This window comes from Otolemur garnettii, unplaced genomic scaffold, assembly GCF_000181295.1.
Source record: "Otolemur garnettii isolate 467f Iridium unplaced genomic scaffold, OtoGar3 scaffold00272, whole genome shotgun sequence".
Lineage (NCBI taxonomy): Eukaryota > Metazoa > Chordata > Mammalia > Primates > Galagidae > Otolemur > Otolemur garnettii.
Genome location: NW_003852667.1, coordinates 320118 through 335971, shown reverse-complemented (window position 1 = coordinate 335971; position 15854 = coordinate 320118). Strand labels below are relative to the sequence as shown.

At 40.5% G+C, this 15854-nt stretch overlaps 1 protein-coding gene and 1 pseudogene across 8 annotated transcripts in view; one reads left to right on the top strand and one right to left on the bottom strand.

Annotated features, from left to right (window-relative positions):
* The window catches only part of ARHGEF9 (Cdc42 guanine nucleotide exchange factor 9), a 290995-nt gene that overhangs the window by 96151 nt on the left and 178990 nt on the right, over positions 1 to 15854 (bottom strand). For all 8 annotated transcript variants that reach the window (XM_012813510.1, XM_003802991.3, XM_023508746.1 and 5 more), the window contains 2 exons: positions 6345 to 6577; positions 1191 to 1320 (listed from right to left, as the gene is read on the bottom strand). In XM_012813510.1, the coding sequence (XP_012668964.1) occupies positions 1191 to 1320; positions 6345 to 6577 (363 nt within the window). The remainder of the gene's footprint in view (positions 1 to 1190; positions 1321 to 6344; positions 6578 to 15854) is intronic.
* LOC100944804 lies at positions 9205 to 10624 on the top strand (annotated as a pseudogene).

Genomic DNA, 15854 nt, shown 5'->3' with positions numbered 1-15854 from the left:
AGATAGAGTCTCACTTAGTCACCCTGGGTGGAGTGCTATGGCATCATAGCTCACAGCAATCTCAGATTATCAGGGTCAAGCAATCCTCTTGCTTCAACCTCCCAAATATCTAGGACTATAGGTGCCACCACGACATTGGCCAGTTTTTCTAGTTTTAGTAGAAATGGAGTCTTACTTTGCTCAGGCTGGTTTCAAACTCATGAGCTCAGGTGCTCTACCCACCAAGGCCTGCCAGAGTGCTAGGATTATAGGCATAAGCCACACGCAGACAAGTGCTCTGATTTATTGAGCAGATACCTATTGGCTGCATGCCACCAACCCTCCAAATTTCTCTCCAAGAGAGATTAAGCACTGAAGGATCCCCTTATGTCTCATCTTTTTTTCATTTGATAAATGAAACTGCAGATGATTTAGACAGTCACTCTGTTTTTTCCAACATCTTGGGAAGCAAAAGGGTACCAGAGACAACAAAGCACTACTTCTCTTTATTTTTTTTTTTTTGATTTGCAAAGTTTGTTCAGAGCCGCCTCCTCTCCTCTCCTCTCCTCTCCTCTCCTCTCCCCTCCACTCACCTCCCCTCCCCTCCCCTCTTCTCCTTCCTTCCTTCCTTTCTTCTTCCCTTCCCTTCCCGTCCCTTCCTTTCTCCCCTCCCTCTCTCTCCTCTTTTTTTCCTTCCTTCTTTCTTTCCTTCCTTCCTTCCTTCCCTCTCTCCCTCCCTTCTTCTTTCCTTCCTTCCTTCCTCATCCTCTCTCTCTCTTTCCTTCTTTCCTTCCTTCCCTCCCTCCCTTCTTTCTTTCTTTCTCTTTATTTCCTTACTTCTTCCTTTCCTTCTTTCTTTCTTTCATTTTGAGACAGAAGTTCATTCAATCTCCCTTGGTAGAGTGCTATGGCATCATAGCTCACAGCAACATCAAACTCTTGGGATCAAGCAATCCTCTTGCCTTAGCCTCTCAAGTAGCTGGTACTATTGGCACACACCACAATGCCTGCCACAAAAATTTCTCAAATGTTCTTAGAAATTACTCAAATACTAAGCACCTCTCATTAGCAAGAATTTTTGCCTTGAGTCTAATTTAAACCCTTCCTCTTGTTCTTCAAATATAATTCATCTTACTCCATCCTTTGCTAACATAGTAAACTTTTGCCAAGTTATTCAGACTCTCCAACCCCCTTATTTGGAAGGGTCCTACCTCCCAATCTAGTACAGAAGCTTGCCACTGGGCAATCTTGTCGATATTCTCCAAACGTCGCTTGCGTTCATTGATCTGCTGAGTCACATTTCTCATGACAGCCAAAGCAGCTGCCACATATCTGTAGTCACTGTAAAGACACAAGAGTGAACGTTGAATGAGCCAATGTGCCATAGAACTAACATGCTAGATGTCAATCTAACATCCACCGTCCTCTTCCTCCTTAATAACAGACCTTTGATTTTCAGATGGAAACCCATGCCACCTACAGTTAAAGACTACATTTCCTATCCTTTGTTTTAGCAGGGATGATTATGGAACTAAATTTCATCAATTGATATGAAAAACAAAAGTGCTGGGTAGGACTTCTGAGAAATCACCTCTAAGGAAGAGAGCATACCCTTCATTAGCCCTTACTCAATCCTAATGCTTGGAATGTGGATGTGATGGCTGAAGCTCTAGTAGCCATATTGGACCATGGGAACAAGGCCTAAGCCCTAGAAATAGGATAGCAGAAAGCTATGAGTTTCTGATGACCATAGAGCCACCATACCAAGGCATAGATCTTCCACTTGCAAACTTCTTTCACACAAGAGAGAAATGGACCTCTTGTTTTATATAGCCCTGTTTCTGTGTCTTATCTGATACAACCAGCCAAGAACCAGGAAGGGAGCTTTACACACAGCACAGTCCAGACAACCTTAACATCTCTCCTACCATCTATTTCTAGGGAGCTTCTACCTCAATCACTGGGAAATAATATCCTAACCCTTCCTCCTGCACAATATAGTGATAGAATGTAGCACAGTACTTAGAACACAGAGTGTGAAAGCAGACTTTGTGGGCTTAAAACATATTTTTGTCACTGAGTAGCAGTGAGGCCTTTGGTAAATCTCACCCACTTTTTTACTGACTCAGTTTCCTCATCTATAAAATGAGGAGAATCATAGTAGAATTTATTGAGGGTTTAATAAATTAAATGCAATCATGCATGTAAACAGTTTTATTCTTGGCTCATAATAAATGTTAACAATATTATCATTATAAGTAAAATATTTTTCTCGTACAGACATCAATGGGATGCCTTGCAAAACCCCTAGTCCCTGAAGTATAATCCTTAGGCCTGCTTTCTGGGACTCTGAATAGCCCAAGTGCTGAGAGTTACACATCCTGCTCATTTTTCTCTGGCTTGTCTGATCTTATTTCCAATTGAATGGCTTCTGTGAAAGGCAGACTGAAAGTTAGATTTCAGTCATTCAGTGGAGCTAAAATAAACTGAGAAGACAAGAGGATGAATTACCCCTTAGTGTTACCACCTTTCCCTAGAAAGGCTAAAAGTGCCTTGTGGTCACTAATTTGCTTAATCTCCTACCACAATTTAGAAAAAGGGAGAAAAAGAAGATATGCAACATTTGCCTTTTTTCTTTCTTAATACATTGAAGAGTGGAATGGTGAACCACACAATGGCCCAGTGAAGAGAGTTCTAACTGCCAGGCTAGAAGCTATGCAATACCTATTCTTTGCTAGCATGCATTGATCCAATCTGTCAGAACTGTAGCTCTCAAATTCTATTGCATTTTATCTCCTTCTGTGATAGGCTTCTCACTACTCTTCCTATCTAGTTTATTCTGTCTTAAGACAAATCTGTCAGAAAAGTCTTCTTTGTTCTGATCATTAATGAATGTTAGCCATTATCAGCTTTTCTTCTGAATCCCACTGCTGACTCATATTGAGTTTATGGTCAACTAATACTTCCTAAGTCTCTTCAAAACATGTTTCCTAAAAGCTGTACCTGCCTGTCCATGGGCTATTGATTTCTTATCTTAGATCAAATTTTAAAACTTTATATTTGTTGTTGTTACATTTAGTCCTTTTACAGTTAGTTGTTCCAACTTTGTGCTCTCCAATACTATAAAAGTTTCTCTCTGGCGAGACTGTCAGAGCCTGCTCCCATGGTTATGATAGAAGGGGAGATTTCATCACAGAAGCTGCTAACATAAGTAAGTATTCCTAATATTTGGAACCATTTTCTATCCCCTGTGCTTTCCTTTCTCTGACTAGAGGACATATGTGCCTTAAGCCACTTTCTGGGAATTAAACCATAGAGCCATACTGTCCAACATGGTAGTCACTCACCATATTTAATTAAAATGAAATAAAATTTAGTCTTTCTGTTATGCTAGCTGTGTTTCTCAGTACTCAATAGCTATATGTAGCTGGTACATTGTATTGGCCAGCACAGGTACAGAACATTTACATCAATGCAGAAAGTTCCATTGTATAGTACTGGCATGGGAATATTCTTACCTCTGTCTGACCTTGAGTACTTTCCTGTCATAGATTCATCACTGCACTGTCCTATACTGTCTGTTTTTTGCCTGGCTTCCTTTCTTACAACAACTAGAAGGGTAATGTACTCATTTCTAACCTGTTCCATTAGCTTTGCAGGTGAGAGAAGAAAATAGTTATGGTGTAGTCTGGACCTTGGCCAGAGCCTCTGGACCCTCAGATGAGGTCTGGACCAAGGCCCCTATTAGGGCAAGTGTCAGAACCAAGACTTTTTAGTTCTATATGTGTCAGCTAATCTCTTATATGGAGTCTTGCATCTTGTAAGCTTAAGGATGGTGGGATGGGAAAGTATGTCACCTTTCCTACCCTTCTACAAATGCAGTATTACTCTACATTTATCACTTTCTATCTAATCTTCTATCTTAGAGGCCACTCTGACTACCTGAATTTCAGGCCTACCTACCTGACGACCTGACTAAGCCTCCAAGCAGGCAGCAGTCTCTAACTGCTTTCAAATCCAATTCTCTTACCTTGATATATATGCATAGCAGAAGCTATTACCTTAGTAGAGCCTCCTGAGGTATGCCAAGAGGGGTTTCCCTTGCCCTGGAAGGTAGTGTTGGGCCCCACAAGTCACCCTTAAGAGGGATAGGGATTTATGTAGTCTACCACTGCCTAAGCTATTCCATCAGCATTCTGGAGCCCAGAGGGTAATAAGGGAGAAGACGAGGGAGTAAGATGTCAATAAAGATTTGAAGCAGGAGTTCCAATCACAAGGCGAGGGAGCATAAAAATGCCAAATCTCATGCAAATGTCCATCTTGCTAGCTCCCACCAAACACACCAAAGCCCTGCGGTTGTTCTGGCTTAAGAAACTAACATAGCTTTGGGCTATGCTTTAAAATATTGTTTTTTCTGGGACTCTTAAGATAAATTATATAGCATATAATTTACCTAGTGAATATTATGAGTCCATAAATATGATTTTTAAAGCCTACTGCTAGGTTCCATGGAACAAATACTCAGGAAGTAGGTAGGTGAGGAGCTGTGATATAACAACATTTGAGAACCACTATTTGAATATCCAGTTTTAAAACCACTGGTCAGAATGACAGCTGCTCCATTGAGCTACAGGTTCAATAGTTGCTAATTTTGGTCACTTAGCACCATGTAATACAACTTTGGAGGTCATTTAGGCTCATGACACCACAGACTGACAGGACAGGAGGAAGACTTTCCAGACTGGTTGTTGCAATGGCTCATAAACCTTCTTGGGCACAAAAATTACCTAGAGAGCTCTTTAAAAAACTAGACTCTCAGACCAATGCACATGCTTTGTGTCCTTGATTTTCCACAGATTGGGTGTATCATTCTTCCTTTCTAGTTTTCCATTTTTTCAGCCATAGAATAAAGAAATATGATGAGAAAGGAGGGTCTTTCCAAAATTCTGCCATATGTATTTTTTTTTCATTTCCAAATATCTTAATTTCAGTAGAGATTCAATGTATTACTAACTTTCATAAGAGAAAATATCCTTAGAAAATTTGTGGAACTCAGTTCTGGCAACAGGCTATATTAAGTCTGTTCAAGTCACTTCCAAATTTTATGTTTAAGGAGCACTCTTACTACCTTCAGACTAGTAAACTGCCTTAGGGAAGAGGAAACAGAATCTTCCTTTGTAAGTTCCTGCTCCTCTTGCCTCCCTCACAGCCAAAAAAGTGTGGAAGACACAGCTATTGCTATCCTTGTTACTCCAAAAAAGGAGAGAACAAGGCCACTACATTTGGGTCAAAATCTGAAATCTGCCTAGGGCTCCTGAACCACTGAAGCACATGACCCATTATAAAGAAAGTAATATCAACTCAGAAATGAGCCCGGGGCTCAGCTGTGATGCTTGGCATCGACCAAACCAACTGGCCCACATGCATCTATGTCTAGAAGTCAGAACTAAGAAAACTAGGCAATGAAGCCAAATGAAAGTAGAAAGCAGGCTGAATAAGAATCAAGCAGAAAGCTAAAGAAAATGGGGCAAAGGCTTTCTTTGTTCTTAGAGTGCTCAGTCTGAGGAAGAGCCAAGAGCTGGCCCAACAAGTCTAAGACCAGAGATTTAAAATCATAAAGGCAGGCTACAAACAGGTTGGGGGTGCTGAGTCATGAAGTAAGGTATATGAATGAGTGAGGATGGTTTATTGTAGGCCATCCCTATTGTCTGAGATTACTCCATCATGTATATTGCTGATAGCAGGTGAAGAGCATAATTTCCATTCAGAGAAAGATAAACTCCTTGGTCCTTATTGGGTTGGTATTCTTGAAATACTTAAAAACTTTGGAAAAACTTCCAAAGAAGACTCAAGTCTATTTTCCTCTAGCATACTCTGTATATAAGGGAAAATTATGGCTGTGGTGGTGCAGAGGAAGGTGAAAAAGGCTAAAGAAGGTCAAGGATATAGCCATACAGAAGGAATTCAGGTTTGGTACAAGTTGGAAAGGCTGTCACTACAAAATTTGAATCTATCAAGCAGAGTGGAATATATAGTTGAACAATTATTGAATAAGACTTGATTCATTTGGCTGAACTCAGGGCTAAGGACTAGACTACAAACTCCCTGAAGGTAAGGCCTAATAGTATGATAATGATGGTGAATAATGATTTTGTGTGCATACTGATGTATCACTTTAAAAGTAACTCTCAAAAGCACTCCCTCACTTTATACATACAATAGCCTAGTGCAGTAAACAAGAATATATCATCCTACTTTCCTATAAGCCAACAGAAGCCCAGAAAAGGCAAAAGGACATACATTGTCAATAAAGCTAACATGTAGAGGAATTCGTTCCCTCACTCCCACCTCCCTTAATCTCTTACCTGTGGTCTTGGGCAGTATACTTGAGAAGCTCAGCCAACTGTAAGGGGTACTTGCAGATCTTTTGCACTGGAGTCAAAAGGAAACCATCAATAGCAATGTCAATCATCTGCTGCAAAAGGCGACAGGCCTCAAAGAAGTGCTGGTAACGGCTGTCTTTCATCAGCTTGGACAGTTCCATACAGGCGTCCAGGTGATTGTTACAATATTCTGAGTATATCCAGAATCCATCTTGCTGTGGGCAGAGGAATAAAAGGAAAGGGAAAGGCTACTGATTATCCACCCAAAAAGTCTTAAAGAAATGGAAATACAGGGTCTATTTTATTAATATTAAAATAATAACAATGCCAATGTTCTTTAGTTAATAATGTAATGGTATGATTTACTAAAAGAAATTATTTGGTAACTAGACAAACTGATTATAAAGTTCTTATAAAAATGAATAAGTAGCAGTAGTAAGGAAATTACAAAAAAATGAAGGGTAGTGTGAGAGGACACTGGCCCTACCAATAGTAAAACAACATGTCAAAACTCTGGTATTCATTCATAAAATGAGAAGGATTAGAAATTCTAATTCTGGCAATGGCAGACTATGTTCTTTTAGATAAACTCTGCCACTGAGAATAGCTAAGAAAGCTGAATAAATATAATAAATAGGTAAAGGAATAACAACATCCTAGCATCAAGTTATCTCCATCAAACATTCCTTAGAAAACATATATTGAAGTATTTAGAGATAAGGACCCCAAGATGTACACAAGTTAAACATTTATGACCAATAAAAAAGTGTGAATATATGCATGTGAGTATGTGCATATATATATGCATATAGAGAGAAGGGAAGAGAAGAGTCAGGAGAGACAGGGAGGACATGATCCATAGATAAAACAAAAGTGATAAAATGTTAACAACAGATGAATCTGGGTAAATGGTAGATGGCTACTGTACCATCTATTATACTATTATTATTTTTCATCATTTCTGTAAGTAGGAAATTATTTCTAAGTAAAATTATTTTGCAAGACTATAAGAATTAGGAAGAATCAGGGAAACATAATACCACCAAAGAAACATAATAAACTTCCCATGACTGATCCCAAAGAGTTGTAGATCCATGAAGTGCCTGATAAATAATTGAAAATAATCATCCTAAAGAAGCTCAGTAAATTAAAGAGAACATGGATCATTAATTTAACAAAATTAAAAAATACATACAAAAACAAAATGAAAACTTAAACAAGATCAAGCAGAAGAAGAACAAGTAGATTCAAAGACAGATTATTTGAAATAAGTCAGAGGAGAAAACAAAATAAGAAAAAGGAACAAAGAAATACTACAAGATCTCTGGGACACAATATAGAGAGCTAAAATTCACAAAATTTAGAAATTGCAGAAGAAGAGACAGGGAAAAGGAAATAAAGCTTATTTAAAGAAATAATGGCCCCAAACTTCCAAATCTGAAGAAAGATAAAAACATTGACATATAGAAAGCTCAGAAATTCCTAGCCAAATGTAAGCCAAAGAAGAGCTCACCAAGCTGCATTATAATGAAAATACAGAAACCAAAGACAAATGAAAATTTTGAAAGCAGCAAAATAAAAGAAGTATGTCACATAGAAGGGACTATTAACAATATTATCAGCAGATTTTTTCAGCAGAAACTTTGTAGTCTATGGAAGAGTGGGATGATATATTCAAAGTACTGAAAGAAAACAAAAACCTGTCAACCAAACATACTTTACTCAGAAAGATATCCCTCAGAAATGAGAGAGAAATAAAGACTTTTGCAGACAAACAAAGTTAAAGGAGTTCAGCACCACTAAACCTATCTCACAGGAAATGCTAAAGTGATTTCTTCAAGCTGAAAAAAAAGGCCACTAATAAGTAATATGAAAGTATAAATCTTTCTTGTAAAGGTAAATATATAGTCTAATTTAGAATATTGTAGTACTATAATGGTAGTATGTAAATAAATTGCTTATAACTCTAAAGATAGAAGAAAAATTATTAAAAATAACTATAATTACATTAACTTGTTAAAGAATACGTATTATTAAAATGTAACCTGTGACATCAAAGACATAAAATGAGGGAGGATTAGAAGTGTATAACTTTTTTCTGTGACCTAAGTTAAGTTTAGAACAGCTTAAAATAGATTAGTAGAACATTAAGATGTTTTACATAAACATCACAATAACTTCAAAGCAGGAGGACCTATAGTAGATACCCCTCAAAAAAAAAAAAGATAAAGAGAAATGAATCATAGTATGTCACTATAGGAAATCATCAAATCACAAAGAGAAATACAGTAGAACCTCTTTAAGTTGACCACCCAAGGGATCATAATAAGTTAGTCAACATACAAAGGTGGTCAGCATAAGGAAATAGACCTATGGTACTGATACATACATGTAGTATATGTCCAAATTAAGAAAATTATGCCAACATAAGAAGGTGGTCAATGTAGGGATGTGGTCAACTATGGAGGTTCTACTGTAACAACAGAGAAGAGAAAAGGGTTATAAAAAGAGTCAGAAAATAACTAATAAAATGTCAACAGCAAATATTTATCTTTTAATAATTACTTTAATAGATTCAATTCTCCAATGAAAGAACACAGAATGCCTGAATGGATTTACAAACAAAACCCACTATAGTAGAACCTCCATAGCTGACCACTTTCCTACATTGACCATCTCACAGATATGCACCACACGTATGTATCATTATAGTAGCCCTAGTTCCTTATGGTGCCCTCCTCTTATGTTAACCAATTTGTTAACAGTCCTTTGAGTGGTCAACTTAAAGAGGTCCTACTGTATCTGTTGATAACAAAAGAGTCACTTCACCTTCAGAAACATGCACTGGGCAGGTTCTCTTACATTGACCCCCTAAGAGTCATGCTGTAAGAAGCAACACCTCTCCTCTTTGTCTCACCATCTGCTCAGCAGCCATGAAGCAGCAACCAGGCAGGAGTGCATCTCCATCCACGTTGATTGGTGTCCATATTGGCAATGCCTCCTGAGATCTCTACTGCCTGGAACACAGCATCCATCCCAATGGCCATATGCCAAGTGCCAAGACCACTGGGGGAGAAGATGACTCCTTCAACATGTTCTTCAGTGAGACAGGCACTGGCAAGCATATTCCAAGGGCAGTGTTTCTAGACTTGGAACTCACAGTCATCAGTGAAGTTCACACTGGTACCTACCACCAGCTTTTCCACACTGAACAGCTCAACACATGAAAGGAAAATGCTGCCACTGTCTATGCCCATGGGCACTATACCATTGGCAAGGAGATCATTGACCTAGTCTTGGACAAAATTCCTAAGTTGGTTGACCAGTGCACAGGTCTTCAGGGCTTCTTGGTTTTCCATAGCTTTGATGGAGGAACTGGTTCTGGGTTCACCTCTCTGTTGATTATGGCAAAAAGTACAAGCTGAAATTATCCATTTATCCAGCCTTCCAAGTATCCACAGCTGTAGTTGAGCCCTACAACTCCATACTCACCACCCATATCACCTGGGAGCACTCTAATTGTCCCTTCATAGTAGACAATGGGGCCATTTATGACATCTGTAGTAGAAACCTTGATATTGAGTACCCAACCTATAATAACATGAATAGGTTGATAGGTCACATTTTGTTCTCCATTACTGCTTCCCTCAGATTTGGTGGAGCCCTGAATATTGACCTGAAAGAATTCTAAACCAACCTGGTAACCTATCCCCACATCCACTTCCCACTGGCCACATACGTGCCTGTGATCTCTGCTGAGGAACCTAACATGAACAGCTTTTTGTAGCAGAAATCACCAATGCTTGCTCTGAGCCAGCCAACCAGATGATGAAATATGACCCTCACCATGGATTACTGCCTGTTGTACCATGGTGGTGTGGTACACAAAGATGTCAATGCTGCCACTGACACCATCAAGACCAAGCGTACCATACAGATTGTAAACTGATTTCCCACTAGCTTCAAGGTTGGTATCAATGACCAGCCTTCCACTGTAGTAGGTGGTGGAGACCTGGGCAAGGTACAGAGAGCTGTGTACATTTTGAGCAATGGCATAGCCACTGCTGAGGCCCAAGCTCCCCTGGACCACAAGCGTGACCTGATGTATGCCAAGTATGCCTTTGTTCACTGGTGTATGGGTGAGGGAATGGAAGAAGGAGAGTTTGCTGAGGCCCACGAGGACATGGCTGCCCTTGAGAACGATTATGAGGAGATTGGTGTGGATTCTGTTGAAGGAGAGGGTAAGGAAGAAGAATACTAAAGTTAAAATGTCACAAAGGTACTGCTTTTATAGTGACACTTATTTTACTTTAAACATTAAAAAGTTGTGGTCTGATCCTTTAATTTGTATATAGAGGTGTAGACTCTCGTACACAATTACTGACCTATGCTTCAAAACCTGAATGCTTCATTAGAGACCCAAGCTACCCACTTCACTGGTGGGTTTTGATTAACATCTTCCCTGTCTTAAAAAATAAATATACTGATTGAAAATTAAGGAATGAAAAAAATACTCCATGTAAATGGAAGCCAAGAGAAAGCAAGGATAGCTAAATTTAGATGTTGGATAATAGATGTTAAGTCAAAAACTGTCAGTAGAGACAGAGAAGGCCATTATATAATGATAAAGGGGTCTAATCATCAAGAGGATATAAAAAATTATAAATATGGAGTCAACAGAAGAGAAAATACCTATATAATGCAAACATTACCAGACCTGAAGAGAGAAATAAACAACAATATAACAGGATTTTAGTACTTCAGTACTTCAATTTCAACAATAGATGGATCATCCAGACAGAAAGTCAATAACTAAACAATAGACTTGAAATATACCTTACACGAAATGGGCCTAATGAACAGAATACTCATTCTTATAAAGCACACATGGAATATTTACAGGATAGATCATCGGCTACAAAACAAGTCATACTAAATTTAAGTAGAAACCTCCTCATGTATCTTTCTGACTACAATGATATAAAACTATATATCAGCAGCAGTAATAAAACTGGAAATACTCAAATAAGTGGAAATTAAACAGCAAGCTCCTGCATAATGAATGAGTCAAAGAAGTAAACAAAAAGAGGAATTTAAAAGATATATTAAGACAAATTAATTTGGAAGAACACATCAAAACTTATGGGATACAGCAAACAAGTTCTAAGAGGGAATGATAAATGTTTATATTAAAAAAAAGAGAAAGAAGGCGCCAGCCACATACACCTAAGGTGGCGGGTTCAAATCTAGCCCGGGCCCACCAAACAATGACGGCTGCAACCAAAAAATGTCCGGGTGTTGTGGTGGGCGCCTGTAGTCCCAGCTACTTGGGAGGCTAAGGCAGGAGACTCGCTTGAGCCCAGGAGTTGGAGGTTGCTGTGAGCTGTGATGCCATGGCACTCTACCCAGGGGGATAGCTTGATGCGCCATCTAAAAAAAAAAAAAAAAAAATTAAAAAAAAAGAGAAAGAGAAAAATCTCAAATAAACAAACAGGACATTAAACTTCAAATAACAACAAAAAGAACAACAGAAATGTGGAAGAGGCTCAGTGCCTGTAAGTCAAGGGTTAAGGCACCAGCCATATACACCAGAGCTGGTAGATTTGAACAAAGCCTGGGCTTGCCAAACAACAATGACAACTACAACCAAAAAATAGCTGGGCATTGTAGTAGGCACCTATAGTCCCAGCTACTTGGGAGGCTGAAGCAAGAGAATCGCTTAAGCCCAGGAGTTGGAGGTTGCTTGTGAGCTCTGATTCCACAGCACTCTACCTAGGGTGACACCTTGAGGGAAAGAAGAAAGGAAAGGGAAAGGGAAGGGAAAGGGGAGGGAAAGGGAAAGGGAAAGGGAAAGGGAAAGGAAGATGGAAGAGGCAAGATGGCTGACTGAAGCCAGCTTTCAGCAGAGGCTCCGGTCCAGAGGGAGAAATAATGGACAGAAACAACACAATAAAGCAGAAGATCAGGAGCTGAGCTGAGAGAGAGGATTGATAGGTCTGCATTACCCCTGCTGAGGCAAGCTCGGACCCCAGGGAAACAAATTTCAGGTACAAAACCCATCCCAAAGAGGACGGAAATCCTTCCCCTCTCCCCCAATGAGAGCAGCATGAGGTGAGTAGAGAACAGAAGGGAGAGAACGACTGAGGGTCCAGATGCCCTCTACAGAGAGATACCACCACAAGCCAGGACAGTCTCTTGCCTGGGCCAAAAGTTGATCTAAAATTCTTTCTACCTTCCTGAACTCCCAATCCTCCCTCCTGGTGGTTGGGAAGACTACCCCCTGAAAAATCCAGAGTGTTTGGCAGATTTTTGCTAGGGTGGGGCATTTCATGAGCTGTGGGGACGTTGTGCTGAAACTAAAACTTTAATAGAGGGGGAGAGTCACAAGGGGAGAGAGACTTGCCCCTTGTTTGAAACAGCATAGTAAAGGACGCAGCCACCGAACATCAGGGACTGTGGTGGGTGCCAGAGGCACCCCACCCACTTCTACTACCCACAGAGCACCTTCCACTGGCTCCCCAGTACCCCACCCGATTCCTGAGACTATGTGGCCCACAGCTGGAGACTCTGCCCCCCAGCTCCCTGCCTGGCTCCTGCAACATGAGACCCACTGTCAGCCACTCCTGCCTGGCTCCTGTGACCCATGGCCCTTGGCTGACAACTCCCCTGGACTCCTGTAGCCCAGCACCTATGGTAGGCAGCTCCACCCTCTGGCTCCCCGCCAGGCTCCTGTGACCCTTGGTGCCTGTGGCAATGCCCTCCAGCTCCACCTCACTCCTGTGACCTACACACAGCAAGACATCAGACCAGCAGCAACACCCCTGACAGTGGTGGCTGTTCCATGGTCCCTCCCACTGGTGTTAAATTTGGGAGAGAAACATCCCCTGTCCTGTGACACGTGGGGAAAACCTAACCTAACCTGCAGGGGTTCGAGAGGTGAAGGGTGGCCAAGGCAGAGCCATGGTCTCAGAGAGAGAGAACAAGACTCCTCCAAGGTAACCCCTGGCTGGGCACAGACACAGGTGAAACACTATCCAGTTTCCAATGATCACCAGAGGGAATCAGTCCTGAACTAGTGTCATCTGTAGATCACACAATGCGATGGCCCAGTCGGGGAGGCATTGTCTCCTCTTTGACTTAGGTGCAAATTTTTGGTGTACTTGAGTATTAGAGAGAACTGGGCTGCAGCCCTCTGGGGTAACCAGTGACTGGGGGTGAAGGTGATGCAAATTGGGAAAAGAAGACCAGCCCCTTGGAATAATTCTTTTGCTTGGTGGGCCTTTCTGACTCCATTGACCACCAGAGTGAGTCAAACTTGAGCTGCCAATAGAGCCCTGCCGTCCAGTTGCTGGGGACTTTTTGAACTCTCCCAATTGATCTGTGTTTGTGCTGACTAGGACAATTGGTTTGGAATTCTTGATCTGGGCCAATCAGCTAGGGGCTCCCCCAAGGTTATACCTGGGTTGTTTTGTAGAGGGAGGCTCTGATCCTACTCTCACAGTGAATGCCAGCGGGGGGCAGGGTGTCTTAATTGCTTCTCAGCTGAGATTTCAACCCAAAGTCACTGATCCACTAGGATTGGTCAGAGTCTAGCTAAATACAAGACACACCCACCTAGCCCCATCATACCAAGCAGGTCCCCAGATTCTCAGTCTGTAGTACTGAACAGGACATTGGTAAAGCTGTAGGGGAAAAGCCGCAGTCACTAGCCTTACCACTCTGGTAAAGGGCTGATTAATTACATGTCAAGGAGCCCTCAATTTAATTCCACCTTACCAGCCTCTCTAAACAAATGGTGAAAAATAACCATGGGGCGGAAGCAGAGGAAAAACTCAGGCAACATGAATAACCAGAGTAGATCAATTCCCCCAAGGTGTGACAAAGGAGATGCAACAGAAGATCCTATTCATAAACAAATGCTCGAGATGTCAGAAATTAGTCCAGAATTTGGACAGCAAAGATTAACAGAATTGAAGTAAAATTGGAATTAGAAGTTCAAGGAGTGATTCAAAAGTTGGCTCAAGACGTCAATGAATTCAAAGATAAAATCACCAAAGATTTTGATAAATTGTGACAATAAGTTGCATCCTTCAAAGACTTGAGAAATACAGTAGAATCCCTCACTAATAGGATGGAGTAGTCAAAAGGAAGGATCTAGGACATTGACGACAAAGCTTTTGAACACTCCCAAATGCTCAAAGACAAAGAGAAATGGAGAGCAAAGACAGATCATTCCCTCAGAGAGTTGTGGGACCACTCCAAAAAAGCAAACATCTGCCTTATTGGAAATCCTGAAGGTTATGAGAATTATCTGAAAGGCATAGATGAAAGGAGATTTTAGAGGAAAAATTTCCAAACATGGCAAGAGATACTGAAATTCAGATAGCAGTTTCAGAACTCCAGCCTGACTCAATCCAAATAAAGCACCCTCTAGACACTTTGTAATTAACTTTACCAAAATTAATATGAAAAAGAAAAACCTGGAAGCAGCCAAACATAAGAAAATCATAACCTACAAGGGGAACAATATTAGAAAGACTACAGATCTTTCTGCTGAATCTTTTCAAGCCAGAAGAGGATGGTCATCAACCTTCAATCTCCTAAAACAAAACAACTTTCAGCCCAGGATCCTGTGAGCAGCTAAACTGAGTTTCATTTGTGATAGAGAAGTCAAATACTTTAATGACATTCACACGTTGAAGAAATTTGCCATAAATAAATCAGCTCTTCATGATGTTCTCAGACCTACCCTCCATTATGACCACCACAATATTCTACCACCAAAGTAAACTCACTCAGAAATTATTGACCAAAACCCAACTTCCACAGTGACAAAGGGATTAAAAACATCCACTGGTCTTTCAAAAAATGTGACACCCAAAATACTACCAGGCTTATCAATACTCTCAATTAACACAAATGCTTAAATTATCCACTAAAGAGGCAAGAGTTGGCTGATTGGATACAAAAACTCAAGCCAGATATCTTCTACATACAAGAATCTCACCTTACCTTAAAGGATAAATACAGACTCAGGGTGAAAGGAAGGACAACATTAATCCAGGAAAATGGAAAATAGAAAAAAAGCAGGATTGCAATTATATTTCTAGATACATTAGGCTTTAAAACAACAAAAGTAAGGAAAGACAAGAATAGTCACTTCATATTTGTTAAGGGAAATACTCAACATGATGAGATATCAATTATTAACATTTATATGCCCAAACAAAATGCTCCCCAATTTATAAGGGAGATCCTAACAGACATGAACATGCAATATCTTCCAGCACCATAATAGTTGAAGACTTTAACACACCTTTGGCAGTATTGGATAGATCCTCCAAGAAGAAACTAAGCAAAGAAGTTCTGGACTTGGCTCAGCGCCTATAGCTCAGCCGGCTAAGGCTCCAGCCACGTACACCTAAGGTGACGGGTTCGAATCCCCAGCCTGGACCCGCCAAACAACAATGACGGCTGCAACCAAAAAATGGC